The sequence below is a fragment of the Capsicum annuum genome, chromosome 3 (genome assembly GCF_002878395.1).
Source record: "Capsicum annuum cultivar UCD-10X-F1 chromosome 3, UCD10Xv1.1, whole genome shotgun sequence".
NCBI lineage: Eukaryota > Viridiplantae > Streptophyta > Magnoliopsida > Solanales > Solanaceae > Capsicum > Capsicum annuum.
In genome coordinates, this window is record NC_061113.1 from 246460284 (window position 1) to 246474438 (window position 14155).

The following is a 14155-nucleotide window of genomic DNA, read 5'->3' on the forward strand; positions in this document are numbered from 1 at the left end:
ATAGACTACAATATTTATATATATAGTTATATACTAATTTATAAAACATATACACGTGTATACATTAAATATATACGTCTATAGAAGATATATACATACACATATATATACCATTCAATATATGTACTACTTTAAATAAAACATGTGCTACAATATTTATATTTATTGTTATATACTAATTTATAAAACATATACACATGTATACATTATATATATATATATATATACACGCACCATTCAATAGACATTAAATATTTTTTTTATTATGTCTGAGATTTGGTGAATTTGCACAAAAATGTAAAGTCAAAAGTAAAAGGATTAATTTTGTGGAAAATTATAGTAAATAGTAACTTGTACTAGTAGTCATACTATCAAAAACTTAATTATACATTGTGGTAAATGTTTTATTCCAATTAAAATGTTCACAATATTTACCTACCTGTATAATGAAGTAAAAACATAACTTGAACTGTGCAATACTTGTGCAAAGTGTGTGTAAACAAAGAAGCAGCAATGGGGGCAAATCTTCAGTGCATTTTCATATAAGATTATATTCATTTACATGACTTTTTATCATAGAGAATAGCAGTCTTATCTTAACATTTTGGCATCTGCACTATAAAGCTAACTAGATAGTCTAGCTGTTCACGGAGACTCCTCCGAATTTATCAAGGACAACCTTCGAATAAACTCGTTATAATCTTCCTCGTAACCGATCAAACTGATCCTAACATACTTTTTACTAGAACCAAAATGTTCCCCACCTCTGGTCAAAATCTTGTGCTGCTTCAGAAAACTTTCACAGTCACTTACTGATGCATGCTCACACTTCACCCACGCGAAAGCTGTTACGGCAAGAGAAAAAGGTGATTTGTAGGATATTATATTAAGACTACAGCGCAAGTGAACATAGAGTGGTAAAATCAAATGCAGCTGATCAATTTGTAAACTGTATTACCAGGCTGTGTTCCAAATGTACGATTGCTAAAGTTGCATTTTCCAACAGGCAAGTTCGGCAAACTAAACCTTTTGCCTTTGTTGACTGCTTCTCTCAGCTGTCTCCATCTCTTAGCCATTTCCTCATAGCCAAAATCAAAGAAGCGTTTACTTTCATTAGAGGTTTCTGCATCCTCGTATGTATCGCTTATGACATCCAGGGTTTTGGCGGCTCTGTTTTGTGAATCTTTAGAGACACCAATGCTGCTTATCTCTATAAATTTTACCATCTTTTTCGCAATTGCTTCATCTTTGACAAGTGCCCATCTGCAAAGGTTTACACAACATATTTCCATAAAAAAACAAAATAATATGTTGATATTCATGCTCATTCAAACACATGCAACATGAAACTTATAAGAATTGTCATTTATTTTGTGGACCAGTGATGGTTCATGTCGAAACAAAGAAATAGCACTGGGTCACTAAGACTAAGTAAATGTGTCTTTGGATTTAGTTTCTGCTATCAAGTTTCATTTTTTATCATTCTCAAAAAAGTATGTTATTAATCTTACTAGGAACAGTATAAGAAAGTTCAAGTTTCATCAAAAGTTGTTTCGATGGAAGGAATTAACTCAAAAAGTTCCCAAAGATAGAGAACCATAGTAGTCCTAGATAAGTAACATACCCTAAGCGCGTCCCAGCATGTCCCGTGCTTTTGGATAGGGTGAACAACATTATGTCATGGTCTGCCCGAGAAGAAATTGGAGTATACTGAGGCCAATAATATGCTACGTCATGAATCAATATTCCTCCGCTCCCATTGAACACAGCACCCCTGATTGATCCATCAGGATTATTCGGGTAAGTCACAAGCTCTATATAGGGCTCATCTTTATCGAAGTCATTGGTATAACCTTTCCACTTGTAGAGCCCAGATTTCAAGCATTCAGCGATCAATGGGTATGACTGCAAGAAGTTAAAAATATATATATGAATATGTAAAGTTATTCTACAACGGAACCATTTATCATGTTGTTTAAGATTTGCTTAAAGTAGCCAAGTTCCCTTCTTGGGAAGTCATAAAATTAAAGCAAGACCAATGGCAGCCAAATGAGAAATTTAATATTGACAACCCTAATTTCAATCCTAAGTTCCAGTACTCCTGCATCTGTCACGTTTCTCACGAGTGAGTATAGAAGCTCATTATGGTTAAAAAGTATTGTTCCACTGAGATGGCAGGCTTACAAGCTAAAAGGAAAATGATTTTGCTTATGGTGTGTAGTAACCTTTTTGCAGCCAATGTTGGTGATATCCTAAATAAACATCTTAACACAAGATATACTTTAAATGGGAAGGAAAGTATGAATATAGTCCATTTAGGTAAGTTGTTTGAAACGCACATTGAAGTCGCTTACTTAAATTTTTGCTTGCTAGGTCTGTGAGTACTGGTTCACTTGTTTTCCATAAATAGGACATAATATAAGAAACTGGAAACAAGGAAACTGAAGCTACATGCCCGTGCTACTTGAACAGTAATATCATAATCCTAACTCTTTTTTTCAACCATAGAGAGGGTGAATAATGGAATTAGACTGACAAGGGAATAAAGCAACGAAGGATCTATGGGTTGGAGATCACAGAGTGTCTACTTATAGGGAAATGTAGAATACAAGGAACATCGAATATTAGAAAAGGGATCATTTAATTGGTCCAAGGAGCAAATAAGTAGGCAGGCACATTAAGGTACAAAGTCCTGTAAACATTAAAGAAAACTGTAGTTTGAATTTCCTTATACAGGAAGCAATATCAAACAGAAGATATATAGGGCAGAAACATTCACCTCACTGAATCCATGGAAAGAAAAAGAACAATTATAGTGAAGAACGCTACTACTTAGCATGCATAGGTTTGAGATGATTTGGGTTCAAGTCTAACATTCTAACTATATCAGGCACTGATAATCTAGTTATCCAAGTCCAAAAACACATGAACACGCCTAAAGATTTTTGTTTGCCCAACTCTAACAAGAACAGAAATGGAATGAATTGCATGTCATAAAATCCATCGACAAAAGATATTATTATATCCATCACCTACCGAATAAAATGGGGCAGCAGATACAATACTCATTGGATCTGAAGCATCAGATGGACAGAGGGCATAAAGTACAGCCTGAAACAGTTGAGTAGATCCTGTCCCAACCACGATGTGTCGGTTTGCAGTCTCAGCATTTCCCACTAGATTATGCAATCTAGTTACTGCTTTTGCAAACCCTGGTTCAAGAAACCAGCAAAGGTTCTTCGTATCCGAAAAATAACTGACAGATTGCCAACCAGATATGACAATTGTTGTTCTTTCACCCATCTGTTTCCAGTAGCTTTGATACATGGTTGGATCACCACTGCATTGAGTGCAATACGACGTTAATAAAGTCATACTGCCTGAACTAGATGACTATAGAAGCATGGCAAAGGATACTCAAATCTCATTAAATTAAATGCAAAAGCTTCTTAAATGCATCAGATCTTTCCTGCGAAATTAATTTAATTAACTAGCACAGACAGTATTTACAAGAAATGGTCAAGTAATAAACAATTTAAGTTTCATAAATGAAGTATGGAAAACCCATGCAGCAACGTTAGGAAAGTTAGCTATAAAGCAATAATCGCGGTGATAATAATAATTATTAGAACAAGTAAATCTTAAGATCTTAATATTTAAGCAGGCAGCAGGCTAAAGCAATAAGAATTACTGCATAACAAATGCAACGTGATGTATCATGTAACTACGGAGGGTTACAATCTAGTAAGTGGTCCACCTTGCTACTATGTGAATTAATATGGAATAAAAAGTAGGTATGGAATGCAGAGCTGTGGGCACTGCTCCATTAGGGGAATAAACTATAGGATAAAAGAATTTGCATACCAACATTTAATATAGAGAACTTCTAGTACTTTATTTATATTTTTATTCTATTTTGTACTCCATATGAGTTCAAATGGAAAACCATATTAAGTGAGAAGTTATAACCTACCACAACTTGTTTGGGACTTAGCATAGTTAGTTGTTGTAAAAATAAGGCCAAATCATAATAAGGAGAATTTATAACCTACCACAACTTGTTTGGGACTTTAGCACAGTTAGTTGTTGTAAAAATAAGGCTAAAGAAGAGTTTCTCCCATGCAGTTTGTACATGTGGGGTCATCATATGGGGCTGATGGGAGCCGATTTTCGGCTCCACATCGGCTCCACTCTCCTGTCTATCTAGGATCAGGCTCAGCAGAAGTGCCACCAAAATGCATTCTTTACACCAAGGACTAAAAGGTAGTGACCTAAGACTCCAAAAAAGTTGGCAAAAGCAAAAACATGCCTCCAAAACATTTAAGACCAAGCAATGCACTCACTTTTCCAAAATGCATAAAGGGGTGGGTCTTAAAGTGCACTTCCCAACCTCAAGGGACCCCAAAAAATTAGTCTTTAGATCTTCTCAAAGGACAAAAAGGGATCTGTATGGATGTATAAGTGCACTAAACTAAGAAGACCCACTAACCTGCATCTAATTACAAGTAGAGTAAAAGTAACTTTAAGCTAGTAACATGGTGGCTTTGGAATCCAAAAAGACCACCTTATAAAGAAGATCAACAAAACAGAAGAAACATTAAAGTATATAAAAAGGATGTTTTCTTTGAATAGTTTTGAGGGTCCTCCAAAAAGTACGTAACACAAGAAATGATGATGTCTGGTCAAGCAAGTAGAGTATAACAAGGGCCACTATCTATGGTGTTCGTGCATTGCAGTAGAACCTAGCTTTGGGAAAAGAGAATCGTTGTGTACGAAATGAAGCATTCTCCTCTACCTACCCCCCCCCCCCCACCATAACAATTAGCACATTGGAAATCACACAGCCTCTAGTTTTCTTTTTTCGAATTGCTTTGTACTATTGTTTTTACTCGAGCCGAGAATTTATTAGAAACAATATCTGTGGGAATAAGGTGTCTGTCCATATACACCACCCTCCCAAACCCGACTCTTGGGATAGCGGTGGATATGTTATTGTTGTTAAAAATTGAAATCAAACAGCCCAGCAAAGATCTGTCTTTGTCACAATGAGCAACTGACATAACGTAAACAACTCACTGCAAGCTATACAGTCCTAGCAGCAGAATGGCTATAATACCTTTTGCTTCTTGTGGCTTTTTAACTCAGTTTACAAACTGAACAACACAGGAAGTAAATAAACAAACAAACCAGAAAAGCAAAGGGAAAAAAGAATAACATCAACATAAAACTCCTCCAGCTCCAAATAATCTTGTCCAATTTTTTTTTCCCATCGGCACCGGTGTATATACCTAATTGAGCAATTTAATCAAACATTTACTAAAATTAAAGAAAATACATCACTAATTATATTTAAGTGATAAATATTTGTGTACGAAAAACAAATATGTAGTAGCATTTATTAGTTAGTTGTAAACATGGGAAGCATTTTATTCTTCTGCCCTTGTGAAATATGACATAAGCCCCAATAGATTTTCGAATCTTGCCAATTTATTAGACCCCATTAACTGTGACAGGTAGAACCAACCACCCCACTCTCTGCCGCCTAGCTCCACCATTTTAAACCCCACTACCACCACCACCGGGAAAAAGGGTAAAGTAACAAAAATCAGAAAAAAACTTGCAAACCCCTTCTCACATGTCAGTAAAAAACATGACCCCTCCATTTGCAGAAGACCCCTAATCTTTTCCAGGTTTTACCCGAAAGAAAAAATTGATTTTTAAGAGGAAAAAATTACTGGAAGCAAAAAATCTTTGAGGAGGAAATGAAGTTTTCAGACATAATCAGCTGCTCAACAGATCGGAACCGGACAAAAAAAAAAGAAAAAAAAAGAGGGAAAGTAAAAATAACTGTACATTTGGTATAAACCAAAAGTAAAAAAGATTAAGCTTGGTGGCTGTCAACATCAACTAAGCAAACTCCTTTAATTAAAAAATTAGAAGATTTTGGAAGAGTATCTGAAAATTATTTCAAGCATGCATGGCAGAAATGTTGACCAGATTAGTTCATTTTTGCTAATTAGACACCCAAAAAAAAGGACATGCAACAAACATGGTTAAAGAAAAGATTTTTCAGCAACTTACTGGTCCAAATTTATGTACTTTTCCTGGATTTGCACATCATTCCCTGGCTTAGGCTCAGCTGTATAAGAAGCTAAAGAAGAAACAGCAACCCCATTTCCATTGAAGGCATACCAATCCATCCCTAAGTTTCCATCATGAATAATCTTCAACAAGAATCCAATGTTAATTGCTACAGAAAGCATTAACCAGTGCCCTGCTACAAGCAGCACAGCCTGGTTTTTCACTTTCCTGGAACCAACAACTCTAGCACCAGTAACTCTAGAAGGCATTATTTCAACAACAAAAAGAAATAGAGTGAAATCAGACAAGTAGTGAGTGAACCAATTACTATATGTTGCAGTATTTATAGTGAACTGAAAGCCTAAAGGTAGCGTTTTTGGCAATGGAATTTGAACAGCTGGAAAGCGGTGGTAAAAAAAAATAAACTCTTCCTAATTTTCTCACCTATTTGGATAGACTTGATTAAGATAATAACAACAAGACAAATTAAAAAAAAAAAAAAGATAGAAATTTGGTTTGACTAGTTTGTTTGTGCATGCACAATATGAAAATCCTGAATTGTTGTACAAAATAGTAGTAGTAGTACTAGTAGTGTTGCATTGATGATTTGCAGTTGGGGAGAAGGAAAGATGGAAGCATTGGCGTTTTGTGGGAGAAATTTTGTATAGGAAAATTGAAATCTGCTGAGTTGATGAAAAAGCTTGGGAAGTAGTACTGTTAAATTGTAACACTTCCTCTTTGCTTCTTTATCTTTATATTGTCTTTATCTTAATATAAGTGAGTATATATTATTAAGTAGAATTTACTATTAGTATAAGAAAATGGAATTTAGTATTGATGATAATTGTGTGTGTTTGAAGTTTGGGTTTGTAGAGATTTATGGGTTTAAAAAGCAGACACTCTTAAGTAAGCCTCTGGTATGTTGACTCTGGTGCTCTCCCACTTCCTAAACTTTTTTATTTATTTGCCTGGCTCTTTGGTGTACCTTTTATTTAAGTAAAAGTTAATTTTCAAAAAATAAGATAAGTAGCGTACCTTTTTTTAGAGGAGCAAAAGCTAAAAGTAACTTCTTAAAAATTATTTTTTCAAAGTAGCAGAAGTTAAAGAAGTAATTTTTCTTTAAAAATACAGAAAATGCACTTTCAAACTTTAAGTAGGCATTTGGCCATAAATAGTATTTATAATATTTCGTAATATTTTTTTATTTTATTTAAAAATATTTATTTGGTCATAAATATTCTGAAATATATTTTTAATATTTTGAATTTTTAAATTTACCTTTTGTAGTTTTTAATTTATTCTTTTCAAAAAAATCTTTATAAAATAACCAAAATTTATAATCCAAACTTTTCAAATTTATTTTTACTTTTTTATATCTTTTAACTTCAAAAATACTTATTTTCAAAATAATATGGACAAACATAATTTCAACTTTATTTTTAACTTCAAAAATATTAAATAAAATGAATATTCTTTTGATTTTCATGGTCAAATTAGTCCTTGAAAATTTTGGTCAACTACGAATTACTATTAAATAATTTTTTTTTTTAGAAATTTATTGACGGATTATAAATTGCTTTTACACTTTTAAAATAAGTTGATTTTAAAAGTTTGGTTGAATATGAACCTGTTTATATTGACTTACTTACAATATTTTCAAGCTAAAATAATTTTTAAACATTTTTACCGTATATGAATAAGATTAAAAAAAATATAAAATAAAATACTTAGTGCTTATTTTGTAAGCAGCGAAACAAGTTATACCACAATTATAATTTCATTCTCAATACGTAATAAGAATAACACTATAATTTTAAATTAACTTATCTCAAAATTTTATCTTAATCAAAAATATAAAATATCTCATTTTAAAATTAATCTCCACATAATTATCCCTTCCTATTCATGGCTCATGCTTATGAGCCACGTCCACGTTATATAGCTAATCCAAATGAGCGCTTATAACTTTTTTTAGATATTTTAAAATTTTGCATCCGTGGATTCTCTTTCTCCATTCATAAGCAAATTCCATTATATGATTAAAAGAAAAAGTCATGAACACGCACTGTAAAACCTTTAAGCTCGATGCATTAATAAAGTTGAAATATTTATATAATTAAATAAATATATATATATATATATATATATATATATATATATATATATATCTTACTAAATGTTAAATGATAATTAATAAAAATAATACCATACATATTCTACAGGTTATAATTCTTTGAGAGTATTTAAAAAAAAAAAAACGGAATGCAAAATTTAAGCAGTGTTTCCTAAAATATATATTTAAATCGTGAAATGCTTAATTATTCTTAACGTAAAAATTACATTGAAAGTGGTGTTCACTTAATACATTTATAGTGCTTATTATTCTAATATAAATGATACCACTAGTATTTGGCTCCAACAATAAGCACCCAAAACTCACATGGGGCTGCCATAGGAAAGAAGAGAACTTTTAACAAATGTGTTAGCACTTTACAACGATGTTTATGAATAACAATCTGTTGCCTAATCACGTAAGATGTGTAAAATAGACTGATAATATTGATTTTAAACGGATTAAAATAAATTAAGTTAATAAATAAATGAATTGACTTACTCATAGGAGCAGATTCATGTGTAATTTTGTAGTGCTTTGACGTTCATTAAAATCGATACAACTAGGTATAATTATATAAAAAATATATAAAATTGATAGAGTGTGTTCGAACTTTAAAGTTTTGGGTGCTTTAAGATTAAACGAAGAAGACAACTATTTCTAGTTAGAACTTTAAAATTTTGAGCTTCAATATGTATGTTTGAACCTCTCCGAGGCAACCACGGCCCCTAAATTTTGTCTGTCATTGCTTAGTCAATATTTGTATGAGTGAATTGAACTAGAAAATAATTCAATTTATTGAATTCTTATTAAGTTTTGATTTCTTTGTTTGTTCATTTACAATATAATTTTTCAGTTTCTAATAAAATTAATTTTTATTATAATTATATAGAATATATAAAAAAAAAAAATCTTTGAAATCTATTTAAATAAAAAAATTATTTATTTATTTAGACTACATATCAATCCATAAGCCAAATTAATGGGTTGAAATAAAATAATCTAAAATGGACTTATAAATAAACAACCACCGATCAGTAATCTGTCTAAAACTTCAATAAATTGAAAGTACCATATTTCTTATGAAATTTTATCAACATCTGCTCAAGCCTAATCATAATTTTTACAGAATCTAATTGTACCCAAATAGTTAGAGACCAATATACCCCTACGTGATTCGATCATCTCAAGCGTGATTGTTATTTGCAATATTAATTGCTCCTCCCTTTCGTTTATACTTATTTATTTTATATTTTATATGCCTCTTAAAAATAATTTATTTGAGAAATAAGTTATTAATAATAAGGATAAAATATATTATTTATGATTTTTTGAAGAGTGTATAAAGAAAAATGTATAACGAATATGAGGCGGAGAGAATATGTTACAAGTAACACCTAAAAAAGAAAATATGTTTTTTTTTGAAATAATAGATAAATAAACCTGAATGAAGAAACTGCTATTAAGATAAGATAAAAACTTGACCGTTTTGAATTGTTTTAGAGGAAATTTTGCATAGTTGTTTGGTTAAATCGATTAGATCATATAGAGAAAAGTATTTTTCAATCAATAACTCTGATATTTAGAAGATGAAAGTTGCAGAGACCAGAAAGTTGAGATTGATGTGAGGACACTAGAGGTGTCAATGATTTTTAAAAATCGATGTAAGATGTAACCAACCGAACCTAACTGTACCAAATCAATTTTTTTTTTAATAAAATCAATGAATTTAATACAAATCACATCGTTAGATTGATTTTTTATTTTATAAAAATTAACCAAAAAAATACAGAACCAATCGAATAATACGTGTGCAAAAATATATTTTATATATTAAGTTTAGAAATAATGAAATATTAAAAGTTTGCTTTAGATTCGAGTTGATGGAAAGCGGCAAACATAATTAACACTTTAAGTGCTAATATTGAAATTGATTATACTACTATGATCAAAACTAAATTAATTATAGCATTTCAACTCTCGAATAGTAATTAGTAAGCTGCAAGGCATTCCAACGAGCTTGGATAACAAGCTACAAGTTATTAGATAGTTTTCATCTCTTATGATTTAAGTTTCCCTTATTCCATAATTAATTTAAGTAGATTCAGATCGTGAGTATCATTTTGATTGATTTCTTTCTGCTCGTGTTATCTACATTATGTTTTAATCTTTGCTTAATATTATTCTACACTATCATAAAATAATAGGATGAATTTATATTCTTCTTTTCTTTTATATTCTCAATTCATCACTTTTTAAATAATAAATATGCCTAAAGAGTTTTTGCTAAAGTCATACCCAAGTTACATGTAGATGTTATAACTTATACAGTATATTTTTAAAAAAAGATGTCAAAAATTAATTGAACAGTATCGATACCGAAGAAAAAATCGAGATGATAAGATGATTTTGAATTTTTTTAATTTTGATTATTAAATCAAATAATTAAAAAATTAGTACGGTATAAATTTTATAAAATAACCATTTGAAATATACCATTGACACCCCTAGTGGACATAAATATATATGTATACACACAAAAAAAAAAAAAAAAATAGCGGCTATAAATATACACTTTATCAAAGAGTGTTAAATTTTTTACCGGTGTTAGTTAATCATCGTTGAATTCAATGTCGCTATAGGCTCTGGGAGTATTTACAAATAGCAATAAAATGTAATTGTCCTTAGTAAATGCCTCTAAAAAACATATTTAGCGGCACTTAAGCTATTGTCGTTAATGCAATATTGTTATAGGCTTTAGGAGCATTTACAAAGAGCGGTAAAATATAATTGTCATTGGTAAATGCCGCTAGATATATATATTTAGCAGCAATTAAGCTATTGTCGTTAATTTATTGCCGCTAAAGATCATTTTTGATATAGTGATACTACGAAAGATAAGATTATGAATACAGATATTTGGGACAAGATACATGCATGGCCTCGATAGATCTAGATAAGATGCAGGTAATGAAATTGAGATAGTTTGAATATATGTAGAGGAGATCGAGGTATTGATGTCCTAATGCAGAAATGTGAGTTGTTGACTAGAAATGGTTTCAAGAGATGTAGAGTTAGGCTGAAAAAATATTGAAAGAGATGATTACAAAAGATATTAAATAACTTCAATCAGAATCGAAGCTAAAATTTAAAGTTTATGGATTCTAAATTGTAAAACAAGAAAAGTTTAAACAAACAGTAATGTTGATGCTGAGTTTCAAACCCACAACCCCAAGGGCTCAAGGCACTCTAGGCCATGTGTCGGCTACTAAGCCACCTGTTTCAGTACTGTTCATATTTTTTTAGTCGAGCTGAACAAATTTTATTTTCTTCAAATTCATTTTTACAAATGTTTTACGTCCTTTTTCACAGAGTCTGGGACAAAGTTTTTATATGTATTTATTATTTTTTACTATAAATATAGAATCTACGTAAAAGTTATTGAGTTCACCTGAATCTCCCTATAACATTGTAGTGATGCTCATATGATCTTAGATAGGAGGTTGTATGTGAAGGAAACATATTAGGCTAGAAAGTTAACTAGATAGTTGAGCATTGTTTAACTTATTCTTCTAAACTATTGATTGTGCTATTAGTCGTATTATTCATGTATTTTATTGTCTTTTAAGTTTGCTTATTATGATTTATGTTGGTGTTTTCATGTATCAATTATCGTTTTATCTCGTTATGACTACTTTTTAAAATAATTTTTTGCTGACTAGAGTATTTTGTAATGATCGTCTCTATTTTCATTATTTCTTTATCTATATTGCTTTAAGCTATTCTTTTTTTGAGTTGGGGCTTTATCGAAAACAATCTTTCTACTTGTAAGATATTGGTAAGGTTACGATACGCTCTATCCTCTACAAATTTCATTTTATGGAATCACACCTGGTATGTTATTGATATTATTATTAAACGGTTTCACGATAGATAAAATTGTCATTTATTATTTTTCTCAAATTATCAGTTAATTATCTTTATAATTAGCTAAAGTTGTTCGCCTTTTTATCTTAAAAACAGATTTCAATAGTTATTTTTTTAATATTTACAACAAGAATAAAAATAACATATCTCGTGAAATCCTATAAAGAAGATCTGGAAAAGATAAATTGTACTTAGACCTTATTACTATCTAAAAAAAAAAGTAGATAGTCTATTTTTAAAACACCATCAACTCAAATGCATCCAACAAATTTAAATACAAAGAAAAAGAAAGTAGTGAGAAAAATAAAACAGCTAATAAGAAAACAGTGTAAAGTCAAAAAGAGATAAAGAATAACAATAAAATAATGAGATTGTTGAACCATAGATGACAGACTATCATAAATATCACTAAAAGGGATCAATCCACCTTAACATCTATGGCTAGACCCTAAACAACTAGCATACAACGGCTAGTATGCGACAAATCAAGATAATATTCCTACCCGATCAACCTTTTATTCTTAAACTATTCTTTACATCATCTCATCGAAGATCATATACTCGATAACCTCAAGTTGCATCAAGCCATCTAAACTCCTCATACCTGCTATATCCAACATCTCACACACCTCTTGTGAGTTTTCTTAAAATTTAGGATCTTAAAATTAGTTAAACTTCTACTTATTAAACCTTTTCTTCTTTTAACTATTAAATATGTAAAAGGTACTTAGAATTAAGAATATTTGAAAATTTAAAATCAACTTAATTTATTTCTGATTAAATCTTTTCTTTTTTGAATAATGTAAAAAGTCCTAATATATAAAGCTTTAAATCATTTTGATTTTATCTTATATAGTAATTTTTTTAGAATAATCATCCGAATTTTACCTTTTACATATCTTGCACATAAATTATATATAAAGTGTTAAATAAATAAAGGGAAAGATTAGCTAATTTTTTCAAAATACCATGGCATTTTTGGAATATAATTACCCTTCATTTGACATTAGTTCAAATTATTAGACAGTTTATAATAATTTAGTTAATTATCTCACAACTATTAATTATTGTGTAGAAATTATGTAGCTTTTCAAATAAACCATGTAGCCAGGGAAAGTTTTTTGAAGTTAGCTGTCATTAATTTTCCTTTTCCTTTCTTTGTTTTGGCTAAAATTATTTGCCTTTTTAATCTTTTGATAGCTAATAAATCCCAAGTCCCTAACCATCAATTTTTTTTTAACAAGACACATGGCAATAGGGAGAGGTTTTACTCGTGACACATACATTCCGAAAGTAATTATTATGTTGATGTAAAGTAAAACACTCGTGAACAATAAATAACTCTTGTATTAACTCGTGAAAAATAATGTCATAGAGAAATTTATCATTAGTTTCTTCAATTTAAAAAGAATAAACCTCAAATGTGTTTGAGAATATCAGTCATTAATAATAAGATAATAACTCATTAACTCAGTTATGTAGATTGTTTTTTGCAATTTTTAAAACTTGAGAGTACTTTTAGGATTTGTTTGGTTGGGAATAAGTTATTGTGGGATTAATTATTCTATAATTATTTATTACATTTTTAAGATAGAATAAGAATAATACTAAAATTTCAAAATGAGTTATTCTATACGTTTTAACTCAATTAAACATAGAATAAATTCTTCCTAAAATTAATTATTTATTGTACCAAACTAATCACTTGTAATGTTTGTAAACCAAACACAAAATAGTCATTGCTGACTCACGTTTTTTCCTTTTTTTTTTTTGGTCTTATGCTGACTCACGTTTTTGCCATTTTAGTTTTTTGGTTTCAGATTGCTGACTCCAAGAACAGTGCAATCTGTTGCTATTAACTAACTACTGTGTTAATTCACCAGGTTGCTTAGCAATAGGCCAAATTAATGGCATATCAGTCATACTAATATTAATTTGGGTGAGATTATTGTAATAATACAGTTATACAATCTAACTATAAATACCTAGCTAGTAGCAATAATGTTTTTCCATTGAAGTAAATTCCAACATCAT

At 30.3% G+C, this 14155-nt stretch overlaps 1 protein-coding gene across 1 annotated transcript; it reads right to left on the reverse strand.

Annotated features, from left to right (window-relative positions):
- Positions 1 to 514: 514 nt before the first annotated feature.
- Positions 515 to 6995, reverse strand: LOC107862570 (tryptophan aminotransferase-related protein 2). Its single transcript, XM_016708187.2, has 5 exons — positions 6082 to 6995; positions 3037 to 3340; positions 1625 to 1905; positions 959 to 1263; positions 515 to 845 (listed from the first exon to the last, which is right to left on the reverse strand). Exons 1-5 carry the CDS (start codon positions 6348 to 6350, stop codon positions 646 to 648), a joined length of 1359 nt encoding a protein of 452 aa, XP_016563673.1. The 5' UTR covers positions 6351 to 6995; the 3' UTR covers positions 515 to 645.
- Positions 6996 to 14155: the final 7160 nt, after the last annotated feature.

What these genes read in the sequence shown, in the direction of transcription:
- LOC107862570 (XM_016708187.2), bottom strand. Translation starts at nt 6,350, where the DNA reads ATGCCTTCTAGAGTTACTGGTGCTAGAGTTGTTGGTTCCAGGAAAGTG. An exon ending in AAGTACATAAATTTGGACCA is followed by an intron (nt 3,341 to 6,081) that starts GTAAGTTGCTGA and finishes CACTCAATGCAG; the next exon opens with TGGTGATCCAACCATGTATC. An exon ending in CTGCTGCCCCATTTTATTCG is followed by an intron (nt 1,906 to 3,036) that starts GTAGGTGATGGA and finishes AACTTCTTGCAG; the next exon opens with TCATACCCATTGATCGCTGA.